This window comes from Pinus tabuliformis, chromosome 8, assembly GCF_031772625.1.
Source record: "Pinus tabuliformis cultivar Carrire ecotype Pingquan chromosome 8, CPIR1, whole genome shotgun sequence".
Taxonomy (NCBI): Eukaryota; Viridiplantae; Streptophyta; class Pinopsida; order Pinales; family Pinaceae; genus Pinus; species Pinus tabuliformis.
Genome location: NC_142294.1, coordinates 890,882,842 through 890,907,512, shown reverse-complemented (window position 1 = coordinate 890,907,512; position 24,671 = coordinate 890,882,842). Strand labels below are relative to the sequence as shown.

The 24,671-nt window shown below is 37.1% G+C and overlaps 1 protein-coding gene across 1 annotated transcript in view; it reads right to left on the bottom strand.

The window, feature by feature from the left end:
• The window catches only part of LOC149238413 (ruBisCO large subunit-binding protein subunit alpha-like), an 81,804-nt gene extending 65,055 nt beyond the window's left edge, over nucleotides 1-16,749 (bottom strand). Inside the window, exons 1-2 of the mRNA XM_089373029.1 lie at nucleotides 16,460-16,749; nucleotides 16,083-16,296 (exon numbers count right to left, since the gene is read on the bottom strand). Coding sequence (XP_089229155.1) covers nucleotides 16,083-16,296; nucleotides 16,460-16,522 — 277 coding nt within the window. The 5' untranslated portion in view covers nucleotides 16,523-16,749. The remainder of the gene's footprint in view (nucleotides 1-16,082; nucleotides 16,297-16,459) is intronic.
• Nucleotides 16,750-24,671: the final 7,922 nt, after the last annotated feature.

Sequence of the window (24,671 nt, the reverse complement as noted above, 5' to 3'; positions counted from 1 at the left end):
AATTCCAAAAGTGTTCTAACAAGACATATTAGACCTACAAACTCTTGAAATCAAAACATAAAGGAAAACAATACAAGACTAAGAAGGATATGTAAGAGAGGACTTAGTAGTATAAGTCCTTGACTTCTGATTCTTCAGTCTAGTTCTTCTTAGGTGGAGCTTCATTTGTAATATTTGCCTAATCTCTATCTCTCTTCTTATTCCTTAGATTCTCAGGACATTGATTTTTGTAATGGCCCATCCTATGACAGTTGTAACATTCAACCTTGGATATGTCAATTTTCTTCTTTGATCTTTTGAACTTATTAAAGGTTCCCTTCTTTTTGTGATGAGCAAAATAAGCATTAGAGGTGTTTTCTTCTTCATCTTCCTTGTTGTTTACTAATGTTATTTGGGCTTCTTCTTGACAACATGCATTCCACATCTATTAGAATATCCTTCCAACTGTTATTTCCTTATGCAAAAGCACTCAAAGATTTTGCTAGTCCTAGAAGGGCAGCAATTACGAGCTCCTTTTCTGGCACAACTTCATGTATTGCTTGGAGTTCATCTCTTATTCTAGATTTCATGCATTGCTTGGAGTTCATCTCTTATTCTAGATATTCTTACAAAGTATGATGATAAAGTATCGTCTCTTGTCATCTTTATTGTCTTAAGTTCATTCTTGAGGCTTGCTATTTGACCAATGTTCTTGATGGTGAACAATTTGGAGAGAGCCTCATATATTTCTTGAGTGGAGTCTATGTTGGGTATATATGGAATAAGGTTGTCCTTTACTCCATCTACAATTAGATTCATGGCCAAGATTTCAGTTTCTCTGAACTTCTCTTTCTCGACTTCATGTGTAAGTTGACTTTTCCTTGAACAAGGTCCAACACTTCGTGCTTAGCAAGGATAAGATATATCCTCTTTTTCCATGCCCTGTAGTTGGAGGCTCCTTCTAGTTTGTTTTCTCCCTTCATTGAGTTTGTCATATTTCTATCTTCTACTCCTTGTGACCTTTCCTTGAAACCAGTGTTCCACGAGGACGCGCATCCCGGAGAGTTGGGTGCACACACCCTCGCACCACACACACCCGAGACAGAGAGATGTCTGGGGGAGTGTTTCCCCACACACCCCTTTTGGGAAGTCTTGGGGAGACACAGGGGGGTGCGTTTCCCTAGTGCGGGGGACGCGACTCCCCAAAAGGGGTGCTTTTGGGTGTCCCCTTTTGAGGGGGGATGCGTCCCCCTCGAATTTGTCTAACAACACTTAATATAGAGGACCAATCATTGAGTTTGACTCCTTGATGTTGATTTTATTTTCAGTCCTCATTGTCCATTTTTACTTTTCAGTTTTAACTATGTGACACTAGATATTGATGACTTCAAACCAATTATTGACTCCTCTTTATTATTTTTGAGTTTGAGACTTTGAGTTATATCAATGAATTATATCAATTTTGAATTTAATAATTTACTATTTTAGTGTTCAAACTTCAATATCCAGTATATAGTAATATACCAGTATGTTTCGCTTTTAAATTTTAATTTAGATTCTAGAATGATCAATGATGAATTTAATTTTTAAATCAATGTAGATTATAGAATGATGAATGACATTGATCAATGTATTTGAATATTTCATTATTGAATCTTATTATTGAATAACATGGTATGGATGAATGATGAGTATGTCATATGAATGATGTATGTATCAAATGAATGATAAGGAGAGATCAATGTACGTCATTATTTAATTCAATTATGAATATAAATTTTATGCGTGGATCAATGTATTTACTATTACTATTAGTCTATTTATGCTTTCAATATTGATTATGAACTTGAATTTTATATATATATATATATATATACCCCGACGTCTCCTCGCACCGAAGTCTTGGTGGAACATAGCTTGAAACCCTTTACTTGTATCTCTCTTTTCAATAGGTCTTCAGTTTGTCTTTTACCTTCATCACCTCAGCTCTAATACCATGTTGAGAAATCAATGCTTATAGGAATTAGGATTTGATTCCTCTTTCTTGATAATTACTTGTGAATTATGTCGGCTTATTTTACTTCTTAATTAGTTTATCTTTCATCAAGCAATTACCAAATTATATGTATATGAAGTCCACAAGGACAAGAGACACAAGATGTAGGTGCTCAGCCAGGGCAAAACCCCTACAAGGGGAAAACCCAGTCATAACTCTTCCTTCGGTAGATTCAAATCAAGATGAGACACTTCCAAACTTTTTAGACCTAGACAATCCTTCCCTTCAATAGATGATCCATGTCAAAGTGTCCAAGTGACAGCTCCCCACCAGCAACTTCAGTCCAGAATTTTCGCCCCCAACAACAAAATTTTGGACCTACAGTAGATACAAACTTTTAGCCCCAGCATCTGCCCAGACACTTTGCATGTGTGAGAGATAAATTGCCCAGAAACTTGGATTAGGTCTTCCTAGCAAATTTTGTCCTTTTCTAACTACTTCGCTCTCTTTTCTGCCTCTCTTCCTTGAAGATCGAACTTGATGAGTGAATGCCCCAAATAGGTCAAACTACCACTCTATATATAGTCTTTCTGTTGGGTCTAATTGCCCTCATGTAGGCCATCTTCATGGGCATAAGGCAAACTTGGTGTGGAGGTGAAACATAACCTTTTTTACTCAAAAATAATTCTTTTTACATGATACAAAATCCCAAAAAGGGTCTAATAAAAATGACGACTCTAATGACTCAAGACAAAACTTAGAAGCCTTCAATGGAGACTTGGACCAAGAAAACAGACCCAAGAATGAAACCCATGCTTTAATAAGTCAATTTCTTTAATAATAAAATTTATTTTGGTAAGTACAATTATAAAGATCGACACTAGTTACATTCTTCAACATGAGGGATACTCCTAGCATCCAAAGTCGAAAGAAGAAAACTCTTAATGGATCTCTAATTACTCCTCTTAACTTAGAAGGTAGTCTAACGGGCAAGAAATGGTCTTCTTTGGATATGTATGGTGTTAATCTCTCTAATGTTATGAGAATGTGTCACATTATGTACAAATGTGTACCTCCAAATTGATCTCAATGAGATCAGGTGGACTCCTAGATAGGGACGCTAAGGAGAAACCTAAGGTCTCACCATCTCACTATTTGGTGCACTCTAGAACTCTGCCTATCATTTGTTGCTCAGATCTGACAAATCAAATTTTGTCCTTTTCTGCTAATCTCTCTAATGTTATGAGAATGTGTCACATTATGTACAAATGTGTACCTCCAAATTGATCTCAATGAGATCAGGTGGACTCCTAGATAGGGACGCTAAGGAGAAACCTAAGGTCTCACCATCTCACTATTTGGTGCACTCTAGAACTCTGCCTATCATTTGTTGCTCAGATCTGACAAATCAAATTTTGTCCTTTTCTAACTACTTCGCTCTCTTTTCTGCCTCTCTTCCTTGAAGATCGAACTTGATGAGTGAATGCCCCAAATAGGTCAAACTACCACTCTATATATAGTCTTTCTGCTGGGTCTAATTGCCCTCATGTAGGCCATCTTCATGGGCATAAGGCAAACTTGGTGTGGAGGTGAAACATAACCTTTTTTACTCAAAAATAATTCTTTTTACATGATGCAAAATCCCAAGAAGGGTCTAATAAAAATGACAACGACTCTAATGACTCAAGACAAAACTTAGAAGCCTTCAATGGAGACTTGGACCAAGAAAACAGACCCAAGAATGAAACCCATGCTTTAATAAGTCAATTTCTTTAATAATAAAATTTATTTTGGTAAGTACAATTATAAAGATCGACACTAGTTACATTCTTCAACATGAGGGATACTCCTAGCATCCAAAGTCGAAAGAAGAAAACTCTTAATGGATCTCTAGTTACTCCTCTTAACTTAGAAGGTAGTCTAACGGGCAAGAAATGGTCTTCTTTGGATATGTATGGTGTTAATCTCTCTAATGTTATGAGAACGTGTCGCATTATGTACAAATGTGTACCTCCAAATTGATCTCAATGAGATCAGGTGGACTCCTAGATAGGGACGCTAAGGAGAAACCTAAGGTCTCACCATCTCACTATTTGGTGCACTCTAGAACTCTGCCTATCATTTGTTGCTCAGATCTGACAAATCAACAAGTATGAGGTAATCGGTTTGATCATCCCGAGGTGAGGCATGTGTACAGTAGATAAGATCTATGGCTAAAGATCTCTCTAATGAAGAGTGTTAAGCACAAAAGTAGAGAGGGAGCCCCTTAAGTCCCTAAGAGGGAGTGATCACGTCATCTAATCTCATGGTATAAGGGATACCAAAAAATGACATGGATCTCCATCTCTGATTCCTAAAGGTGGCACCCTTGAATGATCCTATCAAATCAAAAAATTACGTGGATCTCCATCTTTGGTTCCTGTAGACGACACCTTGGTAGATCCTATCAAATCGTAGTATATGGTGATTTGTCTATATCAATAGTCGATGGGAGCCAACTCGAAGATGTCCCAATAGGGACACTGAGTGAGTTCATCCAATGTCTACACATATAAGGGAGTAGATGATGAGGTCATCATTAGAGAAAGAGAGAGAGTGTGTGTGTTTTTAAGATTACACGCACACACACACACACACAAATCATATATCTTCTATAAATTCAAAAGTTTGCAACTTACTAGTTTCTAGCACATTTTCCATGCAAATAAGTATATAAGACAAACTTCTACCACTTGCAAACAAAATTAAAGAAGATACAACAGAAAATCTATTCTCGACACTTATATTATTAGCGTTTACGATTCCTCTACCAACCTTTATTTGCTCCCACAATGCCCCTCCCAATTTTTGTGCTTATTGGAAATTAGCGATTTCTAACTTTTGACTGGCATTAAGTGTCCCAAGTCCAAAGGTGTAATGTTCCCATTTTTGGTTTCCTGATGATGCTGTTAGGGTGGATTTCCAAGGTTTGTGACAACCAGGTCATAGGAGCAAGATTATGTCATCGATGGGCCCGAAGGGTTTTGGAGGAGTTTTATGGGGACTAACGGGGTTCACTCGCTATATTTCATCATCATGGTCAATTTCACACAGTTTGTTCTCGGTTCCAATGCCTTGTAAAACAAGGTTATTAGCAAGCATATTTTAATTAAATATGCTAAAGGTGTTACTTGGAGCGAATTATTTCGATAAACACCTCAATGTAATATCTCATTAGGACCAGAATGGAAACATCTACAAGATAGGATGATAAAAAGTGACTTTCAACAGTCGGAGAAATCATAGAGGCAAATTGATCAATTTTCAAGATTAAAAATGACTTAAATAAAATAAAATGAAAGAGACACTTAGATAAAATTAAGGCAAGAGCTTGTAGAATGAAAATAAAAAAATAAAATACAAGTGCTTCTAAGAGGTTGGAGAAGATCCATCAAATCTTTAAAAGAGAGGAAAGCAAGTCATTGGGGATATCTTGGATTTGGAATATTTTCTCTTAGGAGAGTTTTTGAGAACTTGGTTTTCAGGTTCGAAGAGCCCTAAGACAAAAACCCTTGGGTTTCTTGGTGTGTTGGATGAAACCCCAACTCAATATTGTGAAGATTTCATTAAGAAATCTCATAAGGCTTCAACTACATCAATTGGTGAGCAAATTTGGTGCAAATTTGTGGGTTAAAAGTGGGGATCATGGGCTTCATTTCCAATGATGCAACAGCTATTGTCAACCATTTGCTAGTGTTTATTTAGTATAATAATAAGGCTGAATTTTGTTGAGATTGTTGCATATGTCTTATGTCAATTCTAAGTTGCAACATTTGCAGTTTCTTTTACGTCTACAATTTTATTTGTGCTGGTAAAAACTATACAATCTTATTATGGTGTATTTTTCTGGAATGAATTGTTGAGGATTTTAGTTAATTATTCTGAAAGGAATATTGCAAAAGGGCACACTTTTATTTCGCAAACAATAACCATCTAGAAAATTTCAAAAAACAAAAGTTATTTTAAGTATCATGTGGACTATAACCCAATAAGAGAAATTATTAAGATTCATTGTTTTGTGGCAATCACCACAATATAATCTTTTGTTGCCTCTACCAAGGAATAGCCATTTTCTCACTCAAGCCAATTTCTTGAGATTTCTTCAAGAATTCCTTCTAATTATTCTTAGGCTTTATTCTACTTCACTCCTAGCTTTTGCCATGAAACTTCAAGCTGAACTTGAGTTAGCAACAAATTTCACAACCCTATGTTGTGTTAAATTTGAAATTTGTCTTTATCTCCACATTCCAATTGAACGCACAAAAACTATGAATGAGACATTTTGTTAGAAAATTCTACTATGCATTACTCACCTAAATTTTCAAGTCAAATTGGATTATTCAAGAGTTATGCCCAAATTAATTTCCTTTTATACTTTTTTCGAAAATATTTAATTGTTTTCTTCCGCCTTTTCCTCCTCCCTATTTCTCTTCTTTCCTCTATTCAAGAGTTATGCCAAAGTCAATTTTCTTATATATCTTTTTTGGAAATATTTTAATGTTTTCTGCTCTATTTTCCTTCTTCCTCTTTCTCTTCTTTCTTTAACTCTTCTTCCAAATCCTCTAAAAAATCTTATATCATTGGCTTTCTTCCTTTTCAACCTCCAATGGTAGATGGAAAACATTTATGAGGTAGACAACAACCCCCACACGGCAACATTTCCTCCTTTTCAAGTGACAAGTCCATGTGGCACTAAGGCTTCTCCTTCCCCTTCCTGCACTCCCTCAAAGCATCTCCAAAGAGAAAGAGAAATGTTTAATGATAATAATTACTAATATTTATATTTAATATTAATAATATTTATACATTTATATTTACTATTAATAATATTTATATATTTATATCATTGATGATTAACAATATTTATATATATTTTTAGAAGCTATAATTTAATGGAACCATCTATGTAGTAAAATGTATGCATGCTTGGAAGAGTTGCAAGTTATAAACCAGCAGCTTATGCATATAGAAAATATAGAAAATAAAGTTAATAATGAAGTTCTACTCAATTGCAAAATTGCTAATGGAGAAATAAAACACTCTAATCATACAAAAAATGAAGTTAATAATGAAGTTCTACTCGATTGCAAAATTGCTAATGGAGAAATAAAACACTCTAATGAATGGGTTTGCCTTCATGGACAAAATTGAACTTCATTAAAAACTCTCCATGGAAATGGAAAGAAAAATAAAATAAAATTAATAAAGATTAAAGACAGCTAAAGATGAGAGTATGAAATACCATATGATGGAGGTACAACTACTAGTAAGATGTTGCAACATTAGGGCGAGGCAAGAACAAAAGGGGTTTTATTTTGCCTTGAAGAAGAAATTGTGTTTCAATTTGCGTGGGGTTTTGGTCCATTGGCCAATAACCAAGTTGAGTTCTTCGCATTGTTGAAAGGTCATGAGTTACCCATGGATAAGAAAATCCTTAATTTATTAGTGACTCAATGATTGTTATACGCCAAGTGATAAAGGCTCGAAATGAAGTGTGCCAAAATAATCCTCCCATTCTACAAAGGATCTCAATTCTTGCTTCACAGTTTGATCAACTAGATTATTTTCACGTGTTTAAACATTTAAACATGGTGGCGAACAAGTTGGCAAAACATGGTTCTTCTTTAGACCAAGTCAAAATACTAATAAATCATGGAATTTCAAATTTTGTGCCCATCCCTTAAAGGTGATAAGATCTTCAAGATTTACGGTCATTGGCCTAGTCCTTTCCTTAATTAAAAACTTATGTTATCTTAGGTGGAGCTCCACACATTACATCATAGTCAATTCCCAATGCTAAATTTGAAGTTGATGGGATTCGTGGTATGGCAAAATTACAAATTTTGGCCACGAAAATTCAAATTTATTCCTCTATGGCACATTCTTTGTAACAAGTGGCATCATATCATAAAATTTTCTTGTCAATCTTGGTACATGTATTTACTCTGGCCTTGGTAGGAGTGGGTGGTTTTAAACTGGACAAGACAGTTTGTTCTTGGAATAAAGGGATGAAATTAATGACGTCAATCTTCACCTCCCTTCATCAGTCCTTTCCCCATCCTTCTAAAGGATTTTATGTAGTCATGGTTTATACACTTCGGTCTGGCTCATGGATGAGTGGCGTGCACTATTTAATGGCCTTTAGTGCTCCCATTGGCCCATATGGGATATTGTTCTTTCTTGGTTACTAGTGTAAGTTTGGTAAGGCATTAAGTTGTTTATAGTTGAAGTTCTTGAAAATGGCAAAGTCGCATAACGACGACATGATGAATTTTGGACCCCGCCAAAGCACTGTTGGATGCCCTGCAGAGGCACAATGACATGGCGAAAAGGCAACGCTAGTCTATCCAACTTCTTATGGAAGTGAAGCTCCTATGCCACCTTAGTGATATAGAATATGCCTTGAATGGACTACGGGAGGAGATTTTTTCTCTCAATGCTCAGGTTCAAACTTGATGAGTTGGTCAATAAACCGTTGAACAACCTATTCATCCAACTACCTAAATTGTAACCATCCCGCAAGCATATTTTTTATATTTAATCACCACGGGCAACATCTATGATGCATAATTGCCTTAGATTCAATGTTCCCCAAGGATACCTGCCCCACACTATCAACAGTGCTCAAGTATGGGAGCTTCAATAAGAATGCCTTGTGTTATCTTAAATAAACTAAGGACACTAGGAGATGTCACAAAGAAACAAAATATCCTTGATACTGAGTTGCATTGCTAAACATTGTGGGATTCTAGACATACCCCAATACCACAAGACACTTCAAGATAGGGGAAGGTCCTTATAAAACCTAAAGGAAACATAGAGTCAAAACAAATAATGAAAACTTTTTTTTAATTTATTCCATGTAAAACAAGGTGAGAACATAACACCCTTGTTTTAGGAAATGTAACTAGGTTCGGTCTTCATAAATGTACATTTGATACTTGTATTTATTCAAGAAAAGAAATGTTATTTTTATAATATTTGTCAATGAGTTTCTTGCTCATTGAAATAGGTCTAGCACAAGTTAAATTACTATAGGTGAGTCAAACAGTCAAAAGAAATTGTTGAAGACCCTCAAGGGCATGTTACACCATGTATATATTTGTATAAGAGTCAAAGAATATCTCTCCAAGCAAAGTCAAAGTCCTCTCCATGCAACGACATCATCAAAAGAGCAAAAACGATATAAAGGAAGTCAAGTTGGCCCATTGTCATCAAGTCGGCCTCAAGTCGGCCTAAAGGATGGGCAGTTCTCTGTATATAGAGGTTGTCCACTCCTCCAACGACATAATAATCACCTCTGAAATTAGCGAGCAAGTGAAGTCAAATAAAAGGTGGCAAAGTCAAGTTTAAAGTAGCCTCTAGTGCCGCGAAGGAGGAGACGTAACCGAATTCTAAAGGACTGTTTTAGGGTGAATTGCAGTCACACATGCGAGGAAAGGAAAGGTTGTCTGTGGTCACTATAGCAGCAACATCAAAGTTGTTCACCTCTCATCGTTTGGGCTAGAAACTAAGGCCTGTAAGGCCTCCCACTACAGTGAAGAAGAGACCCTCTCAAGCGTAGAAGAAAAGGGTCAAAACCTAAGGGAAACCTCCCACACGTGCAAAAAAACTAGGGTTAAAGTGTTGTCACATCAAGTTTGCAACTTCACATCAAGAAGGAGCTCGATTGGTTAAAAGAAGGAAGGCATCATCTTATGTAAAAGAGTTCACTAAGGATCAGGGAGAAATATCTCTTATAGAACTAAGCATAACAAGGTCTATCACCAGTTGCCGAAAGAAGTATGACTTAGTGTCAGGGAACGAAGTGCCAAGAAACAAAGTGCAAGAAGAAGGAAGGACTTGACTTGTGCTTGGAGGATATTCTTGTCAAGGGTCTAGGGTTTGGCATGGATCAATAAGAAGCTTCAATAAGAGAAACTTACTAAAGGGTTTTCCTCTCAAGAGGAGAGAGGTTTTGGCCCTCGCAGAGAGCCAACATCTTGTGTTCTTATTCTTATGTTTTTGGTAACAGTTTGATGAAGTACACACACATGCATTAATAAGAAGAAGAAGAAGATTAAGCTAACAAGAAAAAGTAAAAAGAATCCACAAATCGTTATCAAGTCAAGAAGAATCACACTACATAGAATTACCCTAGATTCTTCAACAACCCTCACCTTGGTTTTTCTTCACTATTTAACCTTTCCCAAATCCTAGCATTTTCCATTTCACACAAACAACATAGTACTTTCACCTTTCAACACACTAAAGGGATTAAAGTCTAATTTTTGCGCCGAGAGGCGCTCTCCAACCCATTATGCAAGAGATGTTGTAATGTCCTGTCTTATAAACATTTTGAATCGGTCAAAACAAAATAAAATAAAAATAACCCTATGTTAAAATAAAAAAATTTACATTATTATTCCTTTTTATTAATTTTTGTTGGTTAGTTAAGGTAAACTCGACTTGGTCAAGTTCAGTGTTACTTGGGAGCGGGAGCGGGAGCGGGGAGCGGGAGCGGAAGCGGGAGCGGGAGCGACCATTTTCAGAAGCTCCCGGTTTGGGAGCGAATCCCGGAGCGATTTTTTAAAAATATATATATATTTTAATTTTTGATACATATATGTCAACAAAAACATGTAGAATGATGAAATAGACATAAAAAACATAAAAAAACATAAATTGATCATTGAACCATATCACATCAATCATCTAGAAATTATAATCATCATCAACCTTAGTAAAATAATAAATTAAAATAACATTCAATTCAATAAACATTTATCATCATTGATCACCAAAGTAACAAGTTGTACTTGTAAGCCAAGTTTAACCATTACAAGAAGTAATATCGAAGATATTTCTAAGTCCTAACTTCTAACTGTTAACATGATATGAAATGTTAAAAATTTATAAAATGAAACATGAATAATGAGATGAAATGAAACAACTTTAGTCTTTCACAAAGCATCATATTCATAATTCACAATCATTACCAATGAGTTATAATTGCCAAGGCCCAACTTCAAACTTCAAATTTTCATTGTCACAGTGATATAATGTTTACAAAAAATATCATAATGTCATAATGATATGAAGGAGTCAAGAGTCAAGAGTCAAGGACTCAAAACTCAACACTGAACAGTTATGAAAACTAAAGTGACAAGTCTAATAGAAACTAAAAAAGACAAGTAAACTGTAAATCTACAAGTGGCCCTTGCCACGAGAGTCTCCAGGAGTATAAGTAGGTCTTGGCGGTCTTCTAGGAGTCTCCCGCCCAGACCGACGACCAGAACTAGAGCCTCCACGCGAGGGTGTCGATGGAGGTGGCGACAGCAATGGAACAAGACTCGGGCCCCGAGAACTGCTACTGGATGGTGGAGGTGGAGGTGGCATGGCTGCTGCAGCTGCTTCAGCTTCATCCCGTACAAGCTCATCTTCTAGTTCTTCCATATGTACAATGCCATCCTCCAAATTGTCGTCCTCAGGGTGATTGTCCCAAATTTTATATGTGGGATCTTCATTAGCCCGATCACAGTAATGGCTCAACAACCTCAAATTGTAGTGCACATAAACCAAGCTTTCTGCTCGGTTTTCGTTGAGCCTGTTTCTTTTCACATTATGTATATAACTGTAGGTGCTCCAACACCTCTCTGCAGAAGAAGAATTTACAACCTGTGCAAGAACTTTCAATGCCAATTTTCGCAAAAGTCCGTCGCCGCCATATGTTTCCCACCATGTGAGAGAATCAAATTTATCTTTGTCGTCCATTGCATGGAAGTTACCATACAAACCACTGCCAGTGAAGTATCTGCCTATTTCAAGGCGCACAGCTGCACATTCCTCCCTGTCAGGCACCAACTTTTCTAATGCATCCAGATATCCTTTAGTTACCTCTCGATCTAAATGGGGTTTGGTCCTAACACCACCCCCTGCTGCAGGTTTGCCCAACCAAGAATCTGAGTAGTATTTTGGCGTAAGGATATACGCCAAGCAATGTAGTGGAAGGTTAAGCCTTTTCCACCGTTCACACACACAATCGTGAATCAGATTGTACAAGTCGGGATCTCTGTTATTAACAATGTCTTTTATTTCCCCCAACATGGTATCCATTTGCTCATACACCTCGCCAATCACTGGTTTGTCTGTATCTGCAAACCGAATCATGTTATAAATTGGCTTGGTGAAATCCAATACCTGTCTCACAGTTGTCCAAAACTGCCCATCAAGAGCGGCCTCCTCCACCGTTTCAAAACCTGCAATGTCAGCTACATTTGTAGCCCTTTCCTTTAACACCTGCCAATTTGGACTTGATACCATGCTAGCTAAACCCTCTCTTACCTTCAAAAGGCGCCTGAAGGTGAGGTAATAGCTACCAAATCTAGTCCTCGCAATCTTCAGCAACTCCAATCTCGAGTGACTGCGGAAAAGGCCATGGGTATTGCTATGATTTGTAATAAATTTTATCATTTTTTTTCCTCTCTTGTACAAATCACCAATCCATTGGTATTGTTCATTTTTGTTTTTGACAATATCATGCAACAGAAGGTTCAATGTGTGAACCAAACATCCAGACCAAAATATGTTCGGGTATCTATCCTCAATAATTGCTCCCGCTGCCTTACAATTAGGAGCATTATCAGTGATGACTTGGATGACATTGTATGGGCCAATACACTCAATTGTTTCAAGCAATGCTTCTGCAATGTTGATAGCGGTCTTGAACTTGTCTGAGTAATCATGTGCAGCTAGAAAAATGGGACCACTTCGGGACACAGCAAGAACACTTATCAATGGCTTGCCTTTTACATTTGTCCATCCATCAGATACAATGGACACCCCATTGTCAGTCCAAGAACTTGTCATTTTATTCAAAGAATGTGATATTTTTGCTTTTTCATGATCAAGGCCAACTGTTCTTGCCTTGTCATACCCAGGGCTCTTGTATCCTTTAGGGGCATCATTTATGGTAGAAACCATTTCGTGCCAATAAGGTGAGCGTAGAACATTGAATGGTATCCCATTTGCATAGAGGAACCTGTAAATTTTTGAATCCACATCATTCCTACACCCCTCATCAAGGAAATCTGATATGGTTCTACGGCGTAAAGATGATGACCCTGAGCCTCCATGTCCATATCCACTGCCTTGGGAGGATGCTGAAGGAGTTCTTTGTGAGCTTTCAAAGAAACCCCTTGATCTTTTTGCTTTGTATTGGGCGTCCTCCTCTTCCTTTATGTATTTGGCTCTATCTGTTGTTGACACCGCGTCGCAAGTTCTGATTCCTATTTGTTTCTCTCCATCCCATGCCCTTTTCCCGCAAAGGTGTCTTCTCAAACGGGTGTATGAGCCTATGAAATCATTGTTGCAATGGGGGCAATGAAATTTAGTGGTTCCACCCCCTCTCCCTGTTTCAGGCCTGTGAACATATTTCCACAATGGAGTTTGGTCTTGTTTAGTTTTTTGACCCTCATGTTCACCCTCCACATCCTCCTCACTGGGGTTTTCACCTATTTGACTTCCTCTGGCTTCTTCATCCACCTCTTCAGTTTCAGGCCCCCTCCGTTTCCTACTCTCCACCACCATAATAACTAGAAAAGGGACCAGGAAGAGGAAAATGCCAATAAAAATCCCCAGGTCCATCGTGTTTGATGTTTGTAGGGTTTGAGTCTTGAATCTGCAAATTAATTTAGTTTATTGAGATTAATTCATTTAATTTATTAATTTAATTTAAATTAATGATCTTTAAACTCAAACAGGTAAATTAAACTAAACAAACTAACTACCTAACCAACTAAACTAACTAAATGATTAAGTTACTTACCTCTGCAAGCTTGCTCCTCACTCCTTGGCACTTGCTCCTCGCTCCTCAGCTCTGGCTCCTTGCTCCTCAGCTCTTGCTCCTTGCTCCTTTGCTCTCAAACTCAAGCTCAATCTCATTGAAATGATTTTGTTTTGGCCCATTGGGCTTATAAACCCAAAAAAATTAGTTAATTTTTTTGTTTTTTTCGGGTCCGCGGAATTTTTTTCCGCCGAACCGCTCCCGGAATTTTAAAATTCGCTCCCGGAGCGTTTTTTAATGCCCGGGAGCGATCAGGGAGCGATCGCTCCTCGATCGCTCCCGGGCATTAAAAAGCGCTCCGGGAGCGCGGGAGCGATCGCTCCCTGAAGCGCTCCCTCACAGACCAGGGAGCGCAAATTTTTTTACGGGAGCGCGCTCCCGAAAATCGCTCCCGTCCGGGAGCGATTTGGGGAGCGCGCTCCCGACCCGCTCCCGCCCGGAGCGCGCTTCGGGAGCGGGTTCGAAGGGGGGGGGCGCTCCCCCGCATCACTGGTCAAGTTACTGGTGGTTTTTTAGCTCAAGGTTTATGAGAACCCATGGTATTGCCCATGGTATTCATGTGGAATATAGCTTATTTGAAGGGGGAATTAAAAAAACCTAGATCCATCTTAACTCCAGATCTACCAAGCACCAAGAGGGATCAGATCTCTTGAGATGTAGATATCTTAAGATGCAAAAAGATTTGAACCCTCTCGACGCTTGGTAGATCCAGAGTTCAGATGGATCTAGGTTGTGGTTTAGGTCAAGATGCTTTCAATGAATAGAATTTACAATAAAAACAACTCTTCACAATAGCCCTAGTGCAATTGATGTCCAACAAGCATTCTTTTAAGAAATTTTGAAGAAGCATCAATATTTTCCCACTTAATTGTTAGAGATACAGTTAAATTTTGGCCTAGAACACAATACCTTCACATTCTAATTAGAACGATACTAAATCAATATTTTAAATTTATGATTGATTATGGAACACAAACGCAACTCTACAACTTTCTATATTGTGAATTTTATGATTTTAAACCTTTAACACTTGGGACCTACATAGAAACCCCATATCCCCTATTGCATCTCATGAAATTTAGAAAGTCTCCCCACAAATCCTTTAGATGCATCGCAATGTTCTAACATCCTTGCATCCTAGAAATTTGGTGGATTGGCTACACATTAGTATAGACAAGAAGTTGAATATAAAGTTACCACAACGTACTTGGTCTTTCTCATGCATTGTACCTATCATAAGTGTCTAAGCATTACTAAAATTATGCTAAACCTAAAATTAAGCTTCAATGTGAGTGAGCAAGAGGTTGATGGCTGGCTCTCTAGCATCGAAGCATAGAGGTCGAATCATAGAGTGTTAGTACATTGTAGTTGTAAAGGTACACATACCACAATTCAATGCAAGAGGTTTGCATCTTTCAAGATTTGACGATTGTTCGAACAAAAGTTAAGATGGATCTATACTTGTAAATTAATAAAAAATCTGATGATTGGGTGAAGGACACACACAAAACAATCAACACTACACCCACACATCACCATTACCCCTAAATGATAAGGACGTCCATCCACCATACCAAGTACGTCAACCAGCATAAACAGAGAGAGGGGGTGCACCCCCACTTAACATAGTAGCTACCATAATCTAGTTGATATAGTAAAATATACTTCTGTCTTTTGTATCATAAGAAAAGAAGGTTTGGGAGGGGGGCCATGAATAAACTTGTGTGGTTAACAACCTACCAAAGAAGCGCATGCACGAACAGAGCTGAAAATTGGCAACCCACAGAACATTTTTCTGTAACTTATTGCCACTAGAAGTCAGAAGAAACGTATTCATTTTGACTGTATTGTAAGAACTTTGAGTGTATTGTAAGTTTTTAACAGAAAAATATATATTTTTTAATGCATAGTAGGACATCGAACTTTAAGCCTGCGTATAAACACCGAAAGAAAAAACACATGCCCTAACTCCGACGACAGAAATGTCGAAAAGTAATCTTGCAGAGTAGATACAATACGACCCATTGAATCCTGATATATGACAGCGAACTCTGACTCGGAAACATCAAAAACAAACTCCTGGAACGCAGGTACAAGATTCCATAGACCAACTGAGCCATCAGTAAACGGTTCGATGAGATAAAAGGCTTCTAGCGGGAACCGAAAAAGGGGCATGATATGCGATAACAAACAATGGTGCCCTTTGCATATTTTTAGTTTTATCTTCAAATAATGCATGCATACCTCTAGGTCCCAACGTAACCCCAACCGCATCAGCCAATTTGTCAATGCCAATCTGCAATGCAACGCGGGACACCTGATCGAAGGCAATATCCTTTGCCGCTGCTCTCACAACAAGCCGACTTCTTCTTCCCCATTGTTTCGCATTCAATGCTATCGGCCTCGCCAACAGGCACTGTTTCGGTAAACCCCTTGCTATTCTCTTATCCGACGTGCTCTGGCACGGAAAAAAAAAATTAACAAGGCATTACTTTATTGGCAAAGATAAAACTGAAAACTTGCACTTCAAATCCTGAACGGTCGATTCTGTTGAACAGGATAACTGCAGCTCGAAACACAGAATATCGAAAAATAATGCAGGAGAAGACACAGAAACTTACGATTTGAGAAGGATGCACCCCAGAAGAAAGAATTCTATTACTAAGAATGGCATTGGTCGCCATGCTATCGATCAGTGCTGTGAACAAGATGCACGAATGAACTGGCACGGATTCGAACTCGGGTGGTGTGAGAAACGCACCAAGATTTTAAGGCTAAAACCCTAAATGCGAATTGCGGTACCTGTAGCCTTACAGCTACAATGTACTGGTACTCTTGGTTTGTCGTTTAACTTTTTCTCTCGAACAGTCTAGAACTATACGGAGGACTCCGCCGATATCTAATTTTAATTCGTAAACCAAATGCCAGTGGTGGTAGTTTAAGTTTTATGTCAACACGAATGAGACAAGGTTTTGTGCTTGTGTCTCTAGAAATGTCTTTTATAATTTGGTGTAAGGTATTTGTGTTATTTGGTAACGTTAACTCTATTGTAATAATAAATTTAATTTCAAACTTAGATATTACAATGTTTTTTCATTTTCATCCCGGAAATAAGGAATTCTTTTATATAAAATTCTTAATTAAGTGTAAAGTTGTGCTATTTTTTTACATGGTGAGAAAATATATCATAACTTAATTGTCAAACCAGCAGTGAGGACAATTATCTCTGGCTACTAACCACGAATGCAAGCTGACTCATCATCGTTATTCAAGGAAAATCACGCCACCTAGAATACCCCGTTGGTGGTCTGTAAGGGGGCAGGCTTTCACTCCTGCTATATGTCTTTGGGCCTTGTGTTGTTAACATGTTTCCTTACATCAGAGGAAGACAAGCTCTTAGCTAAGCAGAAACAGTTTTAGGGCATACTCCAAGCCATATGTAAAGTTGTTATGTTATTTAGTTTTTGTTTTCTTTTTCCACATACATGTTCTATATATTAATATAGATATATTGTTAATATCTGTCATTTCTAAAAATTGAACCCTCCCAACAACTTTATGGCGAACAATTTGGAGAGAGCCCCATACATTTCTTGAGTGGAGTCTTTGTTAGATTTATATGGAATAAGGTTGTCATTTACTCCATCTACAATTAGTTTCACGGCCAAGATTTTGGTTTCTCTGAACTTCTCTTTCTCGACTTCATTTGTAAGCTTTTTGTTGTGAGAAAATATTTTTTAAAGAATGGTTGGGTTTGCAGGTTTAATGGTATCGGTCGCGGTTGGTTGATATGTATAAATGGATCTCTAAGACATGGAAGCCCCTTTTAAGAAATGAGTTGAATATTTACCCAATGGATCGGGGTTTCTTCACTGTGGTTGTTTTTTATAATACTGAGGACAAGAAGGCCATTTGTGAAGTTGGGTTGTGGTTTTGGGGGAGTGTTGGCCTCTTCATGCAGCTATGGACTCCCACTTTAGACCTGGTAACGGCATCAATCTCCACAGCCCCAGTTTGGGTAAGGCTTCTAAACCTTCCCTTGCATCTTTTGAATCATACATTGCTTCCTCCATTGGGAATGTGTTGGAAAAGTTTTATTGTCATTGTCCTGACAATAGAAAAAAAATTACAAGACTACTTATGCCCGCATTTGTGTGGGCATGGAATTTGACAAGTGTTTTTTTTGTAGAGATTAATTTGATGGCTACGAACTATGCTTGGGTCCAAAATCTCAACTATGATAATATTTCATTTCGATGTAGAGCATGCTATGAAATGGGGCATGTAATTAAAAATTGCCCCAAACGTTCTCAGAATAGCAAAGACCGAACAAAAATACAAAAGGCCCAAATGGTGAGAAGGAGCACAAGGTGACCACTATACGGTATTCAAAGAGGAAGAGCTTCGGGACAAGAAAGAACCAAAAGACAAGATGGAAGCAGATACAGTCAAAGAAACTACATCTGCAACAACAAAATCTAAGTAGGAAAAATTGCTTGTCAATGTGGATCCTTTGATTGCCAATAAGGATTCCCTAGACGCGTCGTTAGTGGAAAAGCAACAATCCCTTGTGGAAAACGGACTCCCTCCGAAAACCACAAGGAATATCGTTGAAATGGAAACTTCTTAGGCAGATTAAGCGAATGAGGAAGATTTCAAGAATATAATTGTGCACTTGTCGAAGAACGATCCGCCAAAATTTGCAGAAAATGCAAGTTGGGTTCAAGTTGGGAAGAAAGGAAAAAAAATCTCAAAAGAAAAGGTTTTTCTAAAAGAAAAACAAGTCACTCAAAATAAGATTATAGTGAAAAAAGGAATGTAAATGTGTCTATATTTTTTGGGGTTTTTTTGAAAAATTTAGTTGGAAAGTGTTTGAAGTCTTTGTGTCATGGGGACTCGCTTGAGGGTTTGGATTGAGTCTCTGTGCTCAATCTCAAACCTACAAGGAAGATTGGAATATGTAAAGGTTATGGCCTTGTAATCCATATTTTTTTAATAATACAAATCTCTACTCGTTTCATTTAATAATAATAATAAATACTCTTTGATGTGAAGGTCAGAAGTTCAAAACCTATAGGTTGTCCCACCTACTTTTTTTCAATGATTAAGCTTCTTTTTATTAAATTGATACTAAATTACATAATATCAAAATTCTTTTGTCATGGTTTATTAGATTGGAAACCAAACCAATGGCAAAAGTTAATCTTGGAAAACCAATAAAAGAGCTACAATGTACTCGCAACGACGTTTTTTCAATGAATAAGCTTCTTTTTATTAAATTGATACTAAATTACATAATATCAAAATTCTTTTGTCATGGTCTATTAGATTGGAAACCAAACCAATAGAAAAACACGCACATTAACATAGAGAGTTTAACTTGGAAACCCAAAACCAAGAAAATCAATAAGATTTTTCAATACCTCTCAATTATTTCATAATTGTTATACAATTCCCTCTTAAAAAATGTTGCTTTCTAGGGCAAAAAAACCCTAACATAACTTCACATAAGTGACCTAATAATGAAAGTTCCATATTTACTATGAACTTACAATATTTTACAAGGTAAATTTCCCAAAAAAATTGCTTCAGGGGAGCCACCCCTTAAAGCCCCCACTAGAGGGGTGCTCCATAAAAGTATCTTTTCTCCTCTTGGACCCCCCACTGCGATAATTATACGGGGGAAAAACCTCCACCACCCTTACGTTAAGAATTGGGTTTGAATCACAACTAATCATGCAAAGAATATAACACATGTCCAATAGTCCCAAATGTCCATATACTAACCAAATGCATACAAAATATCTACGAACAAAGACTTCATTATGCAACAAGACAAGTAAATTCCAAGTGAAGTAAAATGACCATAAGTTAATTGAAACCATCAAGGGGACATGGAAATAGCAATAGTACTTGAATGGGTGTATTGACTAGATGTGTATAATTTAGTTTGTTGTAGAGTTGTTCCTTGATGCAAACTAGTTCTTCATGTTCTTCCACCCGAGCAAGGTTGTATAGTCCCACCTACTTAACCAACAAAAAAAATATCAAAATATTATGTAACTTATTTTAATTTTAAATTTACTAAATAAGTAGAGAAATTAAATTTCTTTTATCACAAGGTTTATAATGAAAAAATTAATTCATTTTTAGGGTTATGATGTTTACTTTAAATTCGTTTTTAAATTAAACATTATTTATCGCCTTGTCTTTTTGAATTGAAGAACATTTAATGTTTTTTATCTTTTTTATTTTTTATTATTTGCCAAATTCAATTAAATAAGCTTTGTCAAAATTATAATTTTGGATTGATGAATTATTATTTTTAATGCAAAAATAGATTTAGCCTCCTCGAATAGCTCCTCAAAATCAATTTCCCTTTGATTTTAAGTAATTGGAAGATCCTTGAATCGGGTGTTTACCGAGACAAAAGGGGAGTGTGGTGGGGTTGTCATCATCCCACCTAACCAAAGGACTGAGGGGTGTGGCAACACACCCTCATGATAATCTTAATAGCTCTGTACCAAACGCAAGAACCGTCATTCAGTCCAATCTATGTTCGACCCATAGTGGTTTGTCACGCGTATTGATTGTCAATCGGGTTCTCGCTCATGGGGTTTTCCAATGGGGGCAAAATTTAACCATGGCTTCAAGACTCCCAATCCATTTTATGTTTTGCTCTATAACACCTAATGGGAAGCATAACTTGACAATCTCACCAAGAAGGACTTGCAATGGTTATGCTCATATTTTTCTATTGCCTGGTTCCTCGACACTCTGGTTTGGAAAAAAATAACCTCCCTAGCTGGACAATTGCCAGTTTAGGGAAGTTGCATTGTCCCTAGTCCAATGACATTGCATTATAGATGGTAACGTTCTTTTTTACTGTATTTTTCTTTCCATTTTGAATTCACCCTACTTCTCTAAACTAGCAAGGTTTCCAGTTGATCAAATGTTTGGGCCTGTCCATCTCCAATGGTTTTCTCAACATTCTAGGCAACTGATTTTGGTGTAGTCTTACTAGTTTTCTCCTAGCACTTCGGTCTCGTCTAGTATTTTACCAAATTACCCGCCCTCTGGTCTATTTTAGCCACCCTTGTGTTCTCCTCTCCATCCTCCATTGCTCATCCCTGCACTCATGTTATTCAACTACCTTGAGACTTCTCTATTCAACTTTGCCCTAGACAAGTCTCCATTCATTTTTGTTTTCCCTCTCCCTCCCATATAGTCTACCTCCTCGTCACCAAAAGTCATGAGTAGCGACACCTTTGGTTGTCATTCAATCAGTGATGACCCTCTTCTCCATGCACCTAGGACGTGGCATTCCCCTCGGTCTTGTGTTGTTTTTTTCTCCTCCTCTCTGGTGTCTGACTTTTTTCTCTTCTTTTATCTCTCCCCTTTGCCTCATCAATCATCTCGTGTACACATGGTAGCATCCTACTATCAAGAGCAAGCCCATAGGGGTAGCATGAGTATGCATCACCACCTGAAGGAAGTTGCCTCCTATTTCCATGACCTCACGCTAGGTCCCATCAAGGAATAGTTAACCCAGCCTGAGGGAGAAGGCTCCTCCCATAGATTTCACCTCTCGGACACAGAGGTTCTTGTTGAGTTGGCAAATTGGGTACCAGACACTATACACACTTGTGGCAAATTTAATCAATAATGTAGACAATTGATCTTTACTAGTGCATGAATTTTCTTCTGAAAAAAATTGTACTTGATTGACATAAGCATCGGGTAGACATCCTCCATTCCCTTAAGCATCTATGTTGTCACACAAAAGACATGGACAAACGGATGGAGAGCGTAGAGCAGCACCTCAAAATGCCTTCCTCAATGAGGGGCGCTAGTGGAGACAACAAGGATCCCATCCAGGTTGTTGTCATGGACTCTAATCCTCTTACTTAATTTTATGTCAAGATCATGTTATTTTGGCTTTTTATTCCTACTATATACTTCTATGACTAGTTATGCTAGTTACTCTACTTTTCTATGTTAAATGTTGATCATCCTATTACTCAGTTATCTTGTACCTCCCTATGGAATGTTATTTTTTGGCTTTGGATAGGTCTCCCCAATGAGAGCCTAACCTAAGGCCTTTTAGTACTACTTTCTAATCCCAGTTTTTAAGGAAATGCAATTTACCCCATACAAAAAGTAGTTGGAAGATGCCTCCTCATAGGACGACTAAGTAGTTGGCATAATAGGATGTTATTCCCTCCGCCTGACTTCAAATCCCATGGGGGACATCTCTGGCCTGTTGTGATAAGACTCAAGGAGTAGGCTTCCCCACCCTCATGGAGTCTTCACTCTTGCTAAGTCATAAATTCTTGGTATAAATTTCTTACAGATCATTGGGTATACTCTTGGTGTTATAATGGCAGCCACTAGGTTTGATCTTGGCTCTCACCCAAATTACTCCAGCAAGTTTCTGATTCACCGTGGTAATTAACAAAAAAAAGTAGTTGGAAAATGATCAATTCATGTGGGTTTTGAATTTATTATCATCCTCTTTTAAGTTTGTTTGTTTTGAAGCTTTACATATTTTGTACATAAGGGCAGATTTCATACATGGTTATATAAGCATTAGACGAATGGACCATTATAAGTTCTCAATCACTCAACACACTTAAATCTTAGTAGTAGATATATTCACCTTGTTACTATATTTCTACCCTTTATATATCATAATATCGATTGCAATAATGTTTTCATTGGAACATATTTTTCAAATGTTATTTATCAAATTGTTATGTTACCATAAGAATATATTGAGTAGGATTTCTATCCTATACAATAATCAGGGATAAACAGAGCTACAATATAACCTTGCATATTTTGATTCCATGAACATTTACCTCCATTAGCAATATTAGATGGTACCAATGTGGAAATTTGAACAAGCACTCTTTCTCGTCAATCATATTTATGATGTTCTAAAACTTTTACTACCCTTCAATAATTTCTTAGTTCATCCACATATATTAAAGAAAAAATGTCATTTGAGTTTCCTTGTGTGGTTGGAAGGAATGATTTTTATACTCCCCTCCTAACTTTAAGTCTTGCAAGTGACATGTTGTTCTTATAAATAGTATATTGTTGTAATGGCTTCAAGCCTTATAGTTAATTGGCGTTATTCCCATAAGATTTTAAGGTTTGCCCTCAGTGCCATCCTTGAAAAGAGATTGGCCTTCTTCCCTGAAGAATTTTAGATTTACCCTCGATACCATCCTCGAAATGAGAGGAAGTACTTAGGGATTTTCCTTGGGCTTTGTGACTTGGAAAAATAATTGTTAATAATATTAACGATAGTAATGTTTAAATTAATAATAAACATGTTTAACTTTGTAATAAACATAGATAGGAAGTATACTTTAGTCCTAGAAAATTATATTCACACTTCCTTATGTAAGTTTTGTAATGTTAGAGTATTGAAAATATGCAAAAACATATAACAATGTAAACAAATCCTAACTTTTATAATCCAACCTATTGTCCAACATAACAACTTGTAATCAACATAAGAAATAAAAGAGTAGTAAAAACCCAATTGGGGAAACATCGACAAGAATGTGATAATGTCTTTATTATCTTCATAAATCTTCATTCTTACAAAGAGCACCACCACAAATGCTTCACCACTATACAGTTATAAAATTACTACATATTTTATTATTGTCTTATGGGACTCCCTAACCTCTATTATATACCAAGAGGTGTTGAGAAATTACATTCCCATAATACATGTGGGATAATATAATTCCACTTCTTTATATAATAAGTTATTACAAGGGTATTTTCCATGATGAATGTGGGATATATCACTTTTACCTAAAAATGGAGTTTCTTCTTACATAACTTGGACATCATTACCTTCCGAAGTGACATATTCCAACACACCCCCTTAATACTGACTTTGGAGATGGATCACCTATGGAGGACCATGTTAGAATATTGAAATATGTATAAATACATAACAATATAAATAAGTAAAAACTTTATTAACCTAACCTCCTATCCAGCAAAACAACATATAATCAACATAAGAAAGGAGAGAAAAAAGAGAGGACACGTTGTGTTTACGTGGTAAAATCCCAATTGGTGAAACATCCATGAGAAGGTAATAATGTCTTTACTATCTTCAGAAAACTCCAATCTTACAAAGAGCACCACTACAAATGCTTCACCCATATATAATGATAAGACTATCATATTTTTTTGTCTTATGGGACTCGCTAACCGTTATTATATACCAAGAGGTATTGAGAAATTATATTGCCATGATACATGTGGGATAATGTAATTTGACTTATTTATAGAATAAGTTGTTGGAAATATTGAGAGGGGGGTGAATGAGTATTTCACTTACAATTAGTTAATTATAAAAAATTTAGAGCATGAACCATATAACAGTAATCAACAACACATCACGAGAGAAGTACACAACAAATTTTTAGGTGGAAGCCCTTGCAAAATAAAAACCATTGAATGCTTTTCCAATGAATGATTTTATGAGTACAAAAATCCTTCAACTCCAACTAAAAGGGAAGCCCCAACTCCCTAGTACTCTAGAAAAACATTCAAGTTTATCAGGTAACTCCAACTCCTGAAAGGATGCTCCTACACCCTGGTTTTACTAGCTCCAACTGGAAGGATGCTCCAATGCCCTAGTTTTATCAGCTACAATTGATAGGATTCTCCAACACGTTGCAAGCTCCAACTTGCCCTAGCACCACCCTGCCACCATAAAGTATTTTCAGGCTACAACCTGAAGGAGAATTCACTCTCTTACTTTGCACCACTCAACCGCCCTGAAAATAAAATATAAAA